Source organism: Seriola lalandi, unplaced genomic scaffold (assembly GCF_002814215.2).
Source record: "Seriola lalandi dorsalis isolate HSWRI2012SDOR001 ecotype SW California unplaced genomic scaffold, Sedor1 jcf7180002054182, whole genome shotgun sequence".
NCBI lineage: Eukaryota > Metazoa > Chordata > Actinopteri > Carangiformes > Carangidae > Seriola > Seriola lalandi.
Window position 1 is genome coordinate 304,141 of NW_019524735.1, and position 17,703 is coordinate 321,843.

A 17,703-nucleotide genomic window follows, 5' to 3' on the forward strand; every position below is an offset into this window, starting at 1 on the left:
TGCTGCTCTTTGTATTGAAATATACTCGGATGATTAAAAAAACAAAAAGGGAAGCATTCTTCAGTAAGGCCATTGAAACAACATTTTTCCCACAAGAATGTAAGAATTTAGAGTTAATCTGATCCTGTCAGTGTACACATGATACTAGGGATCATCTCATTATAGATTAATGTGACCATTATTTTGTCAATTAATCATGAATCAATAAACATCATTATACAGTATACATATATAGTGAAAAATGGCCATGACAAATTCACAAGAACCCAAGATGACACCTTCAGATATCTTCTTTTGCTCGGCTAACAGTAAAAAGCCCTCTGATGTTCCATTTAATATAATATAAAACATAGACAAGTAGTAAAGTTGTTGCCAATTTGTTTTGTCTATCAACTAGTCAGTTAAGCACCTATTTTTTTATGCTGTTTTATAGCAGCAGCACTTTGACATGGCAACTCACAACAACACAACACAGTGTTCCTTAATGAATGCAGATTATTTTATTAATACAGGCATTTGCAGATAGCGGTCAGTAGAATCAATTTTGTCTTGAATAAATATTTAGTAGTCAGTGGTTGAAAGTAACAATTGCATTCACTCGACTACTGTACAGCCTACTTAAGTACAATTCTGAGGTACCTGTACTTGAGTATTTCTGTTTTCTGCAACACCACTACATTTAAGAGGGAAATATTGTAATTTTTACTCCAATTCATTTATTTGACAGCTGTAGTTACTGGTTACTTTACCAATTTTTTTTGTTTTTAAACCGTTTTTGAGCCTATAAAATATGATGCACTGTGATGCAGTGAAACCGCCAGATTGTGTTTAAAACAAGAATAAGCTCCGCCTCGGCCAACTACAACACTGCAATGCTGTCTACATATTAAAGCATCTCTATTATTCATGAGAATGATCAATTTAGCCTGCATAAAGGCCACAGTTTTGAACATTGCACTGAAGATCTGAACACTTTCACCACTGTTATCATGGAAATTCATGAAAACCTTTTTGCGTTCGCCAGGAGGAAAAGTGAAATGACACCGTGCGACTAGACGGAAAGCTGACTGGTGTTCTGAATGATCAACGCATCAAGACGTGATTGGTCTACTTCACGACAGATGTCAGCAGCGAACCAATCAACTGCCACTCCGGTGACGCACTGTCCAATCAGGTGTCCGCTCTCAGCTAACCGTGTAGTAAGAATGGGCGTTTGAGGGTGGGGTGACTCAGCCGGAAAACAGCTTCTTTTTTTTAACACCTTGTAACCTGCGGAGCGGAGTTCACTGGTGAGTCCCATTTGCTTTGCTGAACAATTTCAGTTTGTAATTTGACATGAAACCTGTAGCATGATGTGTACATGCAAAAACCGGTGCGTATTGACGTGGTTGTCGCTGGTTCGTACGGTGATGGTACCCAGGGTCAGGGCATATGTCGGCTGTCACTATTCTGACAAAGTGTTGCCAGGAGCAAAATTAGCTTACTGTAACTTGGCAGTTAGCTGAACAAGATGCACTATCGTCACTGTAAGTATCGTCTGGCTTGATAAAAACACCCTTTATTTTTTGCTCTGGTACTGTGTAATAGCATGCTTTCCAATCTTTGTTTCTTATTTAACTGTCACTTCTAACACGAAGCTGAGTTAGCTTCATTCACCGCAGCTAGCTTCGTTACGGAGTTCCTTTAAAAATCAAAGAAATTAGCAAGACTGTCTCGTATTTCTGTCCACATCAGCAACAACGACAGTTAAAGCTATTTCTTAGCAGTGGGCACGCAAGAGAGGAAGAATACGGGGTGACCACACCTCACCTTGGTTTTTTTTTTTTTTTTAAATCTTGGGTGCAAAATTGCCCTTTTCAAATGGCAAATGGAAACTTTTGTCTTATGTTGTAGCTAAAGGTAAGGATTAAAAGATACCAATGTAAGATGTGATAGACCAGTGCTCCCTCCTCACTGGTACTGGCCCTCCCTGCCCTCATTTTACTTAGGTTCGAGGTTCCCCTGAAATTGATTGCACACATCCTTGACTCTGTAAACCCCTTCCTGCCGTCAATAACATTTCTGCACCATGAATAGTAATAGTATATTTTAACCTGTCCAACCTCCAACTCAGGGCAACGGTGACCTCTTTGCTATTTTTTGAATGCTGAGGGCTTGATATGCTGGGTGGAGCTGCCACCCCTCACCCACCCACTTGATTGTCCAGTGCAGAGCCATTGGTGAGATATAAATGGAGAAACAGCAAGCACAGCTCTGCCTTTCCTCTAATGGAATGAACCTAGCATTGACAGACTGCAAAGCATCTTAGATTTAGGCTGTGAATCACTAACATGTCACCCCACCTTCACAGCATCGACAGCAAGCACCATGAACAGAAAAGCCGAACAAAGCAGCCCTTCACTAGAATAGCTGGCCTGCTTGCTGTGTTTCTGGGCTCCAATCCACTCTGAGTGATTGTTGAATTTTGAGCCTGTACCAACGTTCACCGGCTAGAAGTGCAGAAACCACATGGTGTCTGCAGCTATAGCTAAAATACTTAAAATGTCTTACACATGCAATTGGTAGCAGGTTAGCGAGCTTTATAATGAATAAATTGACTGTATACTTGGTAGCAGAGCAGAGTATGTTTTGCTTCCAGGGAATTGAAAAATACCTTCAAAGCTATGATCAACATCGTCATCCATAACCATCTCCATAAGGCAAATTGTGAGAGAAGTCAGTGTCCCTTTGAGGACATTTCTCTTGATTGTTACTGACATAAACCCATCCCTTACCCGTCTCAAAAGCTATCCATCGCACCAGAATACAAAACACTTCATATTTGGGATTTATGCAGTGAGATTGCTGGGCTCAACACATAAATTGGCTGAAATATATGTCTTCATTTGACTGTTACCCCTGCACGTAGGCCTATTGCAAATTTGAAAGCCACATGTTCAGCTAAACAGTCTTGAATACTGTATGTCTGTGTTCAGACAAACATCAGCACTGCATAAAAAGCATAGCCCAGTCATTCAGCAAAAACGTTGAACTCAACTTTTTGCTGCACTGCAGTGCAACATCATCTTGCAACACATTGTGTTGACCGGTCACATAAGTGCACCTTACTGGCTGATTAATTGTTGTAGAATTGAGTTGTAAAATCCTTTCCTTCACTATTATACTGGAAGCCATCGTGTAGTTTTTTGGCATCTACTAAGACTTCAGGTTTATGGATCTATTACCTAAACTAGACTTAAATTGTCATTGTCATCATTTCTCTGGTACTTGAAACAACAAGCCCCCAACAACACAGCCCTTTGCATGTTTTTGTTTAAATTCGCAGTGCTGGTTTTGGTCTGAACTCCCAGCAACACACTTACAGACAGCCGCTTAAGATCACTCACTCCTTTTCAAAATGTTGGTGAGAAAATGCTCAAACATTTTGTGCTTTTGTTGTAATGTAACTGCAGATATGTCTTTGGTTTTTCATTTTTGGAGACAAATCCTACCCTTTTGTTAAGAGCACAACGGAGAAGAATCCATCTACAGGTGAAAGTGTGAGCAAAAATAGGCCCAGAGGGGATGTGTCCCACTTGTTATGGCCTTAAATTTACTTAGTTAATTCTTAGTCTTCACTGTTTTAACATTTATTAGAAACAGGCCATGCATGCTGCACCTCTCTGGTGACACTTTAAGGCCCTTCAGATTGGGAAGTGGCAAGTTAATTTCAGTGAAAACCTGACAGCAGCAGACTAATGACTAAAATGTCATCAAGCATAGATTTGTGCTGCCAGTTTGACTATGTCATACTTTTGCCACATGCTGCCTGGTACCAAGAGGACCTCGGTGCTTGCAGTTGTGTGATTGTGATGAGACCAATATGCTTCAGTTGTCACTTTCCGGTCTGATGGGGCCTTTAGCATTACTGTAGTGGCAATGTAGTACTGCATGCTTTTGGTACTTAGTGGACACGTTCCTAACATCCGCTGTTTGGCCATTTAATGAGATTAGTACTTGGTTGTGCCTTGTGTTTGGCTCTGCAGGAATTTGTGTAAAGACTAAAGAGTACTATTGACCCAGTAGAGTAAGGGGGGATACTAAATATATTTCCCTCCAGATTCACCACAAGCTAAAGATTAATATTTTGTCTGCTGCCTTGATTTATTTCTATTGTATCTGAAATCTTTAAAAAACACTTCAAAGATAAGTAAGGGTGAATTACTGCTGCCACAGTCAAAAGTGCAAACCGAGGGACATACTGTACATCCGCTATGCTGACATGTGACTTTTAAAAGCTTCATTGTGATTGGTTAAAGTTGAATAAATGAGACAGATGGTGTAAATTATGGCCACCATTTCACGGTGAGACAGTGTTGGAATTTGGAATATGTGTTGTAACATCTTTAAAGCAAGACTTTACCAGAAAGCCTGTATCATTCAACAGTGGTTGACTTTACCAAGTTTTAGCTATGGACATGCTAAATAACCATAATAGACAAAAAAGGCAAATCAAAGGTTTCACGTGTAGTGAAAACTTCTATTAGAAGACAGAACTCAAAATGGAGGCCAATATTATTGTGTAAAATTAATTACATTTTATGTTTCATATTTATCTTTACATGATTTATTAGAGATGAGTTTAAAAAAGTCTGTATATAGGCTCCATGTAACAAGTAAAAATAGTTTTAAGTGAAAAAATGACATCAACTTTGGCCTGATGGTGGCAGTAGAGTTTTAGTTAGAGTTTAGGTGAGCACACAGATTGGTGACCAAGAGTTGTGTGAGTACTTCACATCCTTAAGCTCTTTATTTTGACCAAAAAAATAATTGCTCACGCTGCAATTGAAGGTGGAAGTGTTCACAGGATGGTATAAAAAAGAGAGGGGAAAAAAGCATGTTAAAGGCTTCCAGAAGATGCTTCCTTTCACTAAGGTAGGGGTGTGTTCAACTTATAGCAGAAAAAGCAAAAAAGCACAAAAAGAAACAAATGGGGGTTCAGCAAAACATTTTGGCTTGTGTCAATAAAAAAAACTTGTTGGACCCCCCCCAGAATTACCACTGCTGACACATGAAAAAGTTCAGGCATTGCTGGCCAAAATCTGAGTTATCTGAGTTGACCTTTGGACTGACAGATGTTAGATGGATTGTTGTATCGATCTTAAGATTCTTTAGATGTTTACCTGCCGCTCTATCTATTTTATATGGCTATAGGACTAAAGAACTCCATCAAAGAACACACCTTTGGTGGCCTTTTAATTAAAGCAGTTATACAATGAGAAAATAAGTCGGACATAATACGAAAAAAAAATAAGAAAAAAAATCAAGGCAGCAAAACAACATAACAGAATAATGGAAATATTTCACTTTTGCCCTAAGCCTTTGTAGGCTACTTCATTGGTGGTGTTTTGAGGCCAAATGGATGGCTGGACATACTTGCATAAAATTCCTGTGTAAAACATTGTAGCTGTGTTGTATTAGCTGGTGTCATAGTCCAGTGCTGTTTATGTGACATAAATCAGTTTCTCATCACGCCAGTTAAATACTATGACTATGAGCTTCTTATCCTTGATTACTAACCATGTGCATATAAGGTTGGACTGAGCTGGCCTTGCTTCCTGACTCACACATAAATATTTGGATATTAGGGGGGTAGTAATACATTGTCAGTCTCATAATTTGCCAAATTTTAATTTTAATTTCAATACAGCAAGATGTGCATGAAACAAGGAAGTGTTCTGTGTCCCATTGTGAGTGGTTGCCCAGTAATGTACTACACACGCATGAAAAAGCAACGTTAAAAACAACAGATGTGGCAGTACAAACAGGAGATAGCTTAGCAACCACAGATCTGTGTTGTTTGGATTTTAAACACAACACCATTGAACTGAGATCTTTGTATGGACAAACACAGTTACACCCCTAATATTTATGAAATTATATACATTTTTGAGCCAAAATAAGTTGATCAAATGATTATTTGATAGACTGAAACTTTATTGGCCACCATTTTAATAATCAATCAAAACTTCACTGATTCCAGCTTCTCAAATATGAAAGTTTGCTGGCTTGTATTAGACCTTTATGGTAGTAAATTAAATATCTTTGTACTTTGAACTATGTGCAGGACAAAAGTAAAGATCTGAACACTTCATTCTGGCCTCTTGGAAATTTTGATGGGCATTTTTCACAATTTTCGAATGGAATAAAAATATTGCAGATACAACTCATCATCTACTTATATTTTCTTGATTCATCATTCATTAATCAGTCTATATTATGCTATTACACAGGGAAAAAAGCCCCTCACAATTTCCAAGAACGCTATTCAACATGCTTGTTATGACCAACCAACAGTCCAAAATCCAAAGATATTTAGGTTACTGCTCTGCTTCAATTTTAGAAGCTGGAACCAACAAATGTTTGCCATTTTTGTTTATAAAATAAGTGAAAGGATTCATCGACTTTCAAAATAGTTGACTTCTGATCAACTTTATATCCTTATATCAATAGTCCAAAAACCCAAAAACATACAATCATCTATCACAGAAAACTCATAAAACTAAATAATATTCACATTTGAAAAAGTTGAATCAGTGAATTTGTGGTTAAAAATTACTTAAACAATTAAACAATTATCAGAATTAATTGACTAATCATTGCAGCATTCGTTTCCCTAAAACATTTACTTAAACTTACAGTTGAATTAATGTGTTTTTATAGTTTTATTTAAATTGATTGATTCAGTAACACTGTAAGTTCCTGAATTTAGCATTTATAAGCACTATATAAATATTTAATAAAGCAATATAATATTTGTATTCTGGATAAAAGGACATTATAAGTGTTTATTAATGTACAGTTTTTGTCAACCATCATAACTTCTCCTATAAAGACATATTTTATATTAATACAACTGAGTAATACTATATTGTCAATCATTTTCTGTTTATACACCAGCCTCCACCTATGGATGTCCACAGGTGGTGTTAGAGTTGTTGACAATAAACACTTACATTTGCTTACTATGAATTAAACGAAAAAAAAAAAAGTATTGATAATCGTTTGATCATTTTAGTTGTTTTTTTTTTGTCAGGCAAAAAAAGGTGAAACATTCTTCACTTTCACAGCTTCTCGTAATACATGATTTGTTGCTTATCTTTGTCATGTGTAATGGTAAACTAAATATCTTTGGGTTTTTGACTATAGGTCAGACAAAAAATATTTTTGTGTTCTTGCAATTTCTTTTCACTAGTTCTTTGACGATGATGGACAGATTAATCAATAATGAAAATAATAGTTACAACCCTACTTACAACTAAATTATAGTGTGTTATAAATAATTCATAAAATGTTTATATGCTGCAAAATAGGTTGACTTAATGTTAGCGTTGATTCATATGGTTAGTAATCAAAACAGCATTATATTACTTACCATGTGTGGTCATCTTTTTCATAAGCACCACTTCTATCTCTCAGGATTTGCCTGCTTTTTTTCATTTTAGCCACATCTGGTGGGTGTTGTAGTGCCAAGGAACTTTGATTATCATCTGAGGATTTGAGGGTGAAACTGGGTGTGCTGCATTTTCCTTTTGATCAAATTCATCCTCTCCCATTTGATTGGGTTTTGTCTCTTAAGCATCTGATGAGTGGCATGGCAAAATCACAAAGTTGATCTGCATGTCAAAAAGCATCACGCATTGATCTGACCGGTGATGATGCTTTTTTAGCACATCAAGTGATCAATGTAATTTGGTGTACTGAAATAGCCCACCATAAGGAACAGGCAGCCAACCCCAGCAGTCACGTGGTGCAGGGTGCAGCAACGTCACTAGGGCAGAGATTTGAGAAGAATAAGCAGACAGAGGGAAAGAGCCCCGGAGGTGCAGCACTTTCTTAGCATTTGCATCGTTCCTGTTGTTTTTTTTCCCGGCCAGACAGAGAACAGAGTATCTGTTCAACATTTTAGAGACCCAAATGCCCGGTCCCACCCAAGCCCTTTCCCCAAATGGAGAGAATAACAACGACATCGTCCCGGACAACGGAACCAACATCATTCCTTACAGGAAAAATACAGTGCGGGGAGAGCGCGCCTACAGGTAAATCGGTGTAATGCCGCATTTGATTTCATGTAAGAAAAAAGGATAATAAAAAAGACAGACACTGCTGCTGACAGAAACCTGCATTCTGGCCTCCTCGACGTCTGTCGGTCCTGCTTTGCAACCATCCGCTGATTTCCCCCCCTGTTGTCTCCCAGTCTCCTGTCATGTTAGCTCTGAGACTATGGCGTAAATTGCTCTCAAGTTAACGTAATAAACCCTCTTTCTACTGGTGTGTAGCACCCCGAATTTCTGCTGGCAGCAGTATAACGTTGTCAAGTGTAGTGGTACGCAGTTGCACAGGCAGATTTTTTGGAGGAGTGGGTTGAAACGGTGCAGCTTGTCAAATGACAGGAGTACACAGACAGCCGCCCCTGCTGCTGCTAGAATATTCCCATCGTGACATGACACTTCGCAGCTACCTAATACCCCTCGATATCACTATTGATGTGTGTTTGGAGGGATGTTTCATTGTGTATAACCTCTCATTACTTGCCATACAAGCCCCCCCCTCCCCCCCCCCCCCTCCCTCTGTATGAATCCAGGCATCAGCCCAGCCCTGGTGGCTATCCCTGCCCCGGCTAACAAAGCATGCTAGCAGCAGCACATACATCCGCTTTGTTGACATGAGATCCTCTGGCCCAGTTTCCTTCCTTCCTTCCCTCCTTCCCAGAGAATCAGTCAGCCGAAGCTCTGTTCTTGCAGTGCTACCATAGCCTAACTTTAATGATGAACGGTTATTATTATCCTGCATACCCCGGTGTCTGCTAGTGGATGGTGATGACGACGATGATTTAGCATGATTTAATACCATATTAGTCGCTGCCATAATCCAATAAGAGGGGTGTTTTAATGCAGCTGTCCTGCTGTTCCCCATCAGTGAAGTAAGCTGAAATGGTCAGGCTGCAGTTTAACATTTTTTGGAGAGGAAATGAGTGCACACTGTTTAAATGTATATGATAGATATTACTGATTTCTACTTTATTGTACACTCAGTTGCCAATTAATTAGGTTTACCAAGTTAAAAGTAGTGAAGCCTAATACAGCAGTCCTGCAATAAATCTTCCACTTCATGACAGTTATAATGTCCAGTTTTTGTTGGAACTGTTTCAGAGAGGTGTTAATTCAACTTTATTGTAATTTTAGGGGATGCAGTTTATGGTGCTGCTGAACTGTATTGCATTATACTAGGGCTGCATCTAATATCAATTAATCTGATTAATCAGCTCAATCGTTCAGTCTATGAAATGTAAAAACAAAATTGTTCTGTATGTTTTTTTGTTTTTTTTTGTCTTGCCAACAGTCCAAAACCCAAAGTGATTACATTTTCTGTCATATGAGAAAGAAAAACAACAAATCCTCCAAATTGAATGAATGAAATCAGTAATCAGTTATCAAAACAGTTGTCAGTTAACTGTCTGTTGATGGACTGATCAATTAATCGACTAATTGTTGCAGCTCTAAATTATCCAGAGAGCTGTTTCTGTTGTTTCCCGTATCATTGATGTAAATGGGGAGGTCAAAATAATAGAAACATATGCCAGTATAACACAGTACAATTCAGCTGCACCACAAAACTGCAGCCTCCCAAATGATCACACAGTTCAATCAACAACTCTAAAACAGTTTCAATAAAAACAGACATGACCATCATGAAGGGAGGATTTATTGCGGGATTGTTGTATTAGTTTTACTTAGGTGTACCTAATAAACTGGGAACTGTGTAAATGTTAATGTACAGAATCTGCAATTTATAGTCAAACAATTACTGATTGGGCTTTAAATGACTGACTTCCACAAACATACCTATGTTTTTCCCTTGCAGTTAAAAAGAAAGGCACATGCAAACTGCAACTGATATTTTCTCAGCATGATCAATGTAACTGTGAAAATTTGTCAAAATTGATCAAAATATGTTTCTGAGGTCTACTGTATGCTTGGTCTAGCTGCTCATGTATACCTGTACACACCTAATGTGTGAAACATTGGGAATGATGGTAACACATGAAACTGTAAGCACTGTGTGTTGTTGCCAGTCTGTGTAACTGTTTTATCTGTAGCTTAAGTATCAAAGTTTGAGTTCTTTGATATTTTTCCTGGCCCATTGTATGCTTTCAGTATATAGACCTCAATTAATTAAAGGATACTTGGCACAAAAATAAAAACTCCCCTATAGGGCCTGTTAAAGCCCAGCTGTGAATATAGCAATGGTTTGTTATCACCATATCTTGTATATTCTGTGTTCCCTGAGCAAGGAAGATTTTTGGTGTAGAGATAAATTTGTTTTTCATAAGATGGAGATGAATGTGCTGAAAAAGTTTTAAAAGAGCTGCAGCCAAAGGTAGCAACACAGCTAACTTACTGACACATTTTAAACCATCATGCAACAGTTGACCCATTATTCCATAATATACAGTGGTGTCAAAACGTCTGAGACCACTTTCCCATTTAAATAAATGTAAAAATGGTCTTGGAAAATGGACCTTTGCACTCTGCTGTATATAAAATATTGTTCTACAGATATAAAACGTATTAAGTAATTGTCAGGTTAGTATTGTATACTGAGAAAATTTTGGCCACTATAAAATTTTCTCATTGGTACATGCGCAATTCAGTCTACAAGTCCAACCTTATTGTTTTAAAAAGAAATTGTGTTCTTGGAGCCTTGACTATGTTATTGTTTGCCTAATGAATGACATTGTGTGCACTTGGAGAGTATGGGATAGATTTTCATTGCAGAGAGTGGATACTGGTACTGTGACATACAGCAACGAAGGGTCAAATGTTTGTAGGTTCCCTTAGTACACTTCTGCCCCTGGGCTTCTTCATGGGTCAGTCTGTCATCAGTCAATCATGATGCATTCTTGCTGAGTGGCTTCCAATGTCAAAGGGAAAACCAAGCACTTTATTTCAGCTTGCAGAATGTGATCTGATTTGCAAGTTGTTTTGAATAAAAGTCATCACAGTTAGTCAATGTAAAGTAGCTACAGTTGCTGGATTTGCCAAGCCTAACTGTTGCAATCAATCCATTGAGTGGATACAGTACAGTATGTTCTTATTCTCTCAGCTCCTACATGTTATTGCATTGCTTTTGTTTTTGAGTGTTATTGTTTTTCTGTTGCAGTTGGGGGATGGCGGTCAACGTATATTCTACCTCAATAACCCAGGAGACTATGAGCAGGCATGACATTACTGCCTGGGTTAACGATATTCTCTGCCTAAACTATACGAAAGTGGAACAGCTTTCCTCAGGTGAGAACAGAATGAAAACCTTCTCTCCTCTTCTTATCCTCTTCCCTGTCCTTGTGTTGCATGTGTCAAAGAGGCTTTTTGAGATGAGAAGTATGTTGCAGAGATTACATCTTCTCATTTCAAATCATTTTCTATTTAAGCTGGCAGTTACAGCGACTTGTGGAAACATGCTCACCTCTCCCTGGCAGAGAGTTGTCTATAAATAAACTTGTAGCCTGTCGTGCTCTCCCGCTGTGACCAAGTAATCCAATTTCAATCACTCTGCCTACACAAAGAGAGATTTACACACTCACACTGGTTTAGGTGTAGGCTCCTTTTTAATGTAGATTACTTCCTCTGTGCTCTGTAGTTGGATGTATATGAGTCTTATCTGATAGCATCCAGTTACCCACTACCAGGTTGAGCTGGTGCCCCGTTTTTTCAAAGGATATAAGTTTAACTAGGCTTCAGTTAATATTAGCCATGCTACCAAGAGCATGCACTAATAGTTTTCTTTTTAAGGTAACAAGGCCAATAATTTGGACACAGAAAAGGCTCCTGGGCTCTTTGTTATTCCAGGGGATTTTTGTCGCACTACTTTTTGTTGCAAACTTGATAAATCCGAGCCTATAGCTTTAGTCAGTTTGCTATAGTTACCAGCAAGGTCTTATATACTCAACTAACATTTTATTACATCTTCTTAGGAGCTGCCTATTGCCAGTTCATGGATCTGCTCTTCCCTGGCTGCATCAGTCTTAAGAAGGTCAAGTTTCAAGCTAAATTGGAGCATGAGTACATTCACAATTTCAAACTGTTGCAAGCGTCCTTCAAAAGGATGAATGTGGACAAGGTGAGTTTCGTAAACCTTACTTTTATCTTTTTCCAGTTATCTTCAATATTATTTCTGAAACTTACCATTCTACTCCTTAATTCAGATTATTCCTGTGGAGAAACTTGTCAAAGGCAGATTTCAGGACAATCTTGATTTCATCCAGTGGTTTAAGAAGTTCTTTGATGCCAATTACGACGGTAAAGAGTATGACCCGGTTGCAGCCAGACAGGGTCAGGATGCCATTCCCCCACCTGACCCCGGTGAGCAGATCTTCAACCTGCCAAAGAAGTCCCACCATGCAGCCAGTTCCCCCACTGCAGGTAAGCCTCAAGTTTACAAATGATTCATGTTGATTTTGTTTGCAAATATCCCTTTTGATGCAGTAGAAGGTATGTCGTTTTATATGTTCTGAAATGTTTGTAGACACGCAGACATGTTTTAATATTTACGCACTGAGGTACCTGCTGAGACAGGAGAACATTTATTTTCATAGCAACAACTCTTATGATGAGGTCTGAATTCGAATAAGTTTCAGAGTCACTCTTTCACAGGAAATTACACAATGTCTCTGTGTTCTAAGTTTTGCTTCAGGGCGTTGGTGAAGAATTCATCCATCCCTGAGTAATAAACTTTTAATTTGCGTTTAGGAGCATCAAGGTCAACTGCTACAACCCCCAAGTCCTCAACACCAACATCCCGACCCTCGTCAGCCAAAAAGATCCCTTCAACAGCAACTCCTGCCAAAGGAGAGAAAGAACTGGAAGCACAGGTCACACATCTTACCGAGCAGGTATGTTTATGTTTATTGATTCTAATATTTAATTATCTTTGTGAACCCAACAACCGAAGTCTTTTCACCACATTGCTCACATGCTTGCTTCCAGCACTGTCTGTCATGATTGAATTGTACTGATGGGTGCAGTAGTGATTAGAGGGGTGGTGTGCTTTCATAGAAGAAACTGGATGAGTGTGACTGAATTATGGATAAAATTTTGAACACATCCACTCCCTGTTTTTGGAATAAGCTTACACAGCTGGTGTTTAACACAAACTTGGAAATGCATCAACCTGTACATACATTACACATTTTTCTTTAGCTTGTTTTTTAATCTCTTACACCAAATCTGCCTCCGATTTCCATTCTGCCCTTTCACTATCATTAGTTCCTCCAGTTCCAGTGTAAAAGTAATGTACAACTTGGTTTTGTTATGGGATCAATAATATGTTGTCTGATCTTATTATTTTTGGGGCTTTTTGTGCCTTTTATTGATAGTGCAGTAGAGAGAGACAGGAAATGGGGAGGCAGAGAGAGGGGGAATGACATGCAGGTAAGGGCTTGTCCGATGCGGGACTCGAATCGGGGCCATCTGCAGCGAGGACTGTAGCCTCTACGCATGGGGCGGATGCTCATCCAACTGAGCTACTCGACGCCCCAGTCTGATCATGATCTCAATGAGTCTATATCCACCTTAAAAACTATATTAGGTATGCAGCCCTTCCATACACCTTGCATCAACAGATGATCAGCAACACAGCTGTTGCAGAAACAAGTAACTACTATTAACTAATTGTTTAACTGTTTGGTGTTTTCTGTGGCTGTTGTTTGTCTCGTGAAAATTAAACAGTGGAAGAAATTGAAAGTAAATATATTGTTTACTTGTCAAAAATAGTGTATTGGCACTGTCTGTGCTGGATGATGATTGCTTATAAAGAAAAAAAAGTTTATGCCAAGTTAGGTGAGACCTTGAGATTTGACAAATGCTGACTCGTGGCTCCTTTAAAGTGGTTTTGTAAAGATGAATGGGGGAAAAGGAATATGTAGAATCAATGTAAAACCCTGTTACAGAACTATCCACATATACAGAATATGATTGCTGTCAAAAATATTATTATTTGAGTTTATTAAGAAATTACCTCTACAACTAACATCATAAACAACACAAAAACTATGTTGGTAACAGCAAGTTGGCTAACGTTATCACGCCCATTCTAGCTGGTCACTAATGAAAACAGACATGTAACATCATGTAGCCATCAAGTTACTTGCACATCGAGTAGAAGAAAAGCCAGTTCTGAGTCAAGCTGGAGCCTTTTAGGAGCTCCGTAGGGCTCTCCATCTCAGTAAAGCCAGACCAGTATTGGCTCCATAGGTGGACTGGGGAAGAAATTCAGCCTTGGCCTTATCCGCTGGGATTGGCCGCACGGGCATGACGGGCAGTGAAGAGACTGATAGAGCCGGTATGAATGTAAAAACTTTATGAATGTTTTGACGGGCCACGGGCCGACCGGGATTTGAGCTGGTAGTCCCTATGGCCAGTCTGCCTGTGCTCTTACTTTTTTCTGCGTCGAAGGCCTTTTAAGCCGAAAAAAATCGTTTCTTCAGTGGAGGAAATTCTGGAAGGTTGCTTTCACCTGAACGCTGCGTACTGTGTGGAGGGGGGAGGGTCAACGGTTTAACAGGGAGGGAGTCACATGCACACGTGTTGGACCGGATACCAAAACAAAGAACAGAGAAACCCAGTTTGTGACATATACATAGTCGGTGTGACTTCAATCTCCCCGCAAAGGATGCCATTACTCCACTAGATACATACATAGAAAATTAATTGTTTGTTGCTATATTATTGAAATCTCGTAAATGGAATTTTTAAGTAGCAGTCCATATAATAATCAATTAATCAACTTATGGTTTCAGCACTACTCTAGTTAAATATAATTTGTGCACTTTAGACAACTTGTATCAGTTACACAATGATTCAGTCTTATTCCTGCTGCACCTTAATTTAGCTGAGTCCTTCCACATGTAACAGTTTATTAGAGTGAATCACTCACAAGTTTAAATCAAAGGCTGTGTGTGTTTGTTCTTTGAGGACTGTCCAGTTGATCTTGTGATTGCTCATCTCCTACCATCTTATCAAAGTCTGTGCAGTATTGTGTGTTTTGATTTTTAAAGCTAAAAATAATCTTAGGAATTTTATTTTTGTAGGTGAACACATTAAAATTGGCACTGGAAGGGGTGGAGAAGGAGAGGGACTACTACTTCAGCAAGCTGCGAGAGGTGGAGCTGCTGTGCCAGGAACAGGGTGAAGAAAATGCCCCGTTTGTCGAGCGGCTAATGGAGGTCCTTTACGCCTCAGATGATCAGGTCAGTACATGACCCTAGATTAATCCGAGCAGGATTCAGAACAGCTGGAAGTTGTTGTTTTTTTTTTTTTTCTGACTTCCGAGTTTTTGCAGCAGTGTACGCCAGTAAATGGTGTGAATGCCATTTTCCTGGTGGTAAAATCATGTGGAAGTTATTGTGTGGTTGAAAGAGATAAGAACACAGTCTTTGTGTGAAATCACATGTTGGCCTCAAACTATTCTGAGTGACTGTGTCCCTTTTTTAGGAAAGAGCGGAGCTGGCTGAGGGTGATGGACAGGAAGTGGACCAGCAAGCCCAAGAGGAGGCACCAGATGATCAGCAGGAGGAACAGGATGAATACTGACTGCCATCATCCCTCACTGCAGTTACACCCCTCTTTTTAATATGTGAGAACTGTTAAAGGATTTTTAATTTTTCCTCATGGTTTATTTTTTTGTTTTCTCCAAGACTGAGCACATGAAGCAACCTCCTGAATAGAAGCACCATCACAGTTTTTTTTTTGTATCCCTCTGCTCACTGTTCGATGTTTTTCGTGACTTTTGGTGAACTGCTGTGGCAGGTTTGTGGTGACGACCTCCACCAGCAGACAAGCTCAGACCATCACAGAAGTTTCCAAGGACTGTGTGGGTGGAAAAGTCAATTCAAATCCTACAGTAGATGTGATGAAATGCTGAAGTTTAGACAGGTAACGGTTACCTGTCAGTGCAAGTGTTAACTTCCCAGCTTCTGTCCTTTTTAATTTTACTTTGTTTTTATTTTGCATATCAACAATATTAATCACAAGAATGCAATAAGCAAAGCCCTGAAAGGGCTCGTAGTAGCTCTTATTTAACCTCCTTCCATATGTTGCACTGACATTTGACTCTGTATTGGACAATCTGTCCATAGACCCTCACCATATTTATTGTTGTAAAGCCTTAGGAATAGTACAAGATGAATTGCATCCTCATGAAGGAGGACAATACAGTCAATGAATTGTGAATAAAATGTAGTATAATGCCAACTTATGACCGTTTTAACAGCTATCCTCACAAATTACACAATTTCAGATAATCAGTGTGCTCCACAGTGTGTCATTCACACCATACAAGGTGGTTTGGTGTTAGAATTTACTTGGTATGCCATAAACATAGGGAAGGAAGAATCATTATTGTGGACTAGTCTTATAATACAGCATTTTAAGTTTTAAACTTCAGCTGGAACTTGTGGTCTGTTCAGATTTCAGCTGTTTGTTACAGTTTTTTTTTTAAACCACAGGTCTTAGGGAGATGAGTCGGTTCACTGAGTAATTTGCCATGCTATATTCCAGTAAGTACATTGTATACCCTTTCTTAATATTGCATTTACTAATATTGAACTGGGCAGTGCACCATAATGCTTTAGTCATATATTATTGTGTAAATGAAAAGGAATGTAAACTTGTACTGTCAATAATTAATGAATGGTAAATGTTTTTTTTTTCATGTCCCACTCATTATGCATTCCCCAAAAACAACGTGTTGCATGTTTGCATTTTATTTGTGAATAACTTGACCTGCTTTTTACATATTTAATAAAAAACAAGTATGTTAAGTGAGCTTTTGTATGTTTAACCTGCTATTTGAAAGATGTTGAGATTCGGATGGATTTGCTGTAATAAAATTACGTTTTGAGTCCATGGGAGGGTTGTCATGTTACTCCAGAATGAGTCAGGTTTATAAAAACAGAAGTACAGTTTCAGTAATGAGGAGAATTGGGTTGTTTAAGTATTTAATTAATTGATTATTTAACAAACCTGTTTACGAATGGTCCATACAAGCAGCCAGTGTTGCAAGAAGTGCTGAGATTCTTTACTCAAACAAAGATATTACGACTACAGTGTAAATATACTGTTGAAATAAATGTCCTGCTTTGCAAGATTCCTTATGCAAAAGTGACAAGTATTATTTTATGTGGGTTGTTGATATTGATGCATTAACATTTAAGCAGCATTTTCATGTTGCAACTTCAAATTAAGCAAATTTTTAGTGCAATCTGGGGTAATTACCTACAAATTTCCATTATATGTTTTATACTAATACGCTGCTTAATTTCAAAAGGGAAATATTGTACTTCTCACTCCACTATATTTGTGTTGCAGCTGTATTATGTTGCAGATTTTGATTATACATACAAAACACATTTAAATTATTGTTTGCTATGGATCACCACAGTCAAGATAATTTAAAGTACTTAAAATTAAGCTCTACTTGGCTTACTGTGAAATTCTGCCTATGCGTTAATACTACAATGACCAATAATATAATGTACATAACAAATTACTCACTCACTTTTTTATTCTACTGGTAATGCTTCTCTACTTTAACTTGACTAAAATTTTGAATGCAATATTTTTTACTTGTAACTATTTCAATGCAGAAAAGTAGTGAAAATGTAAT

At 38.4% G+C, this 17,703-nt stretch overlaps 1 protein-coding gene across 2 annotated transcripts; it reads left to right on the forward strand.

The window, feature by feature from the left end:
• The first annotated feature begins 1,264 nt into the window (after nt 1-1,264).
• On the forward strand, nt 1,265-16,943 carry mapre2 (microtubule-associated protein, RP/EB family, member 2). 2 transcript variants are annotated; one of them, XM_023403795.2, is made up of 7 exons: nt 1,265-1,289; nt 11,203-11,330; nt 12,014-12,159; nt 12,245-12,461; nt 12,789-12,931; nt 15,128-15,286; nt 15,531-16,943. In XM_023403795.2, the coding sequence occupies exons 2-7, from the start codon at nt 11,210-11,212 to the stop codon at nt 15,627-15,629; spliced, it is 885 nt and encodes a 294-aa protein (XP_023259563.1). In that variant the 5' UTR covers nt 1,265-1,289; nt 11,203-11,209; the 3' UTR covers nt 15,630-16,943. The 2 variants fall into 2 exon arrangements, with proteins under 2 accessions (XP_023259563.1, XP_023259562.1); XM_023403794.2 differs by lacking the exon at nt 1,265-1,289 and adding an exon at nt 7,797-8,078.
• Nucleotides 16,944-17,703: the final 760 nt, after the last annotated feature.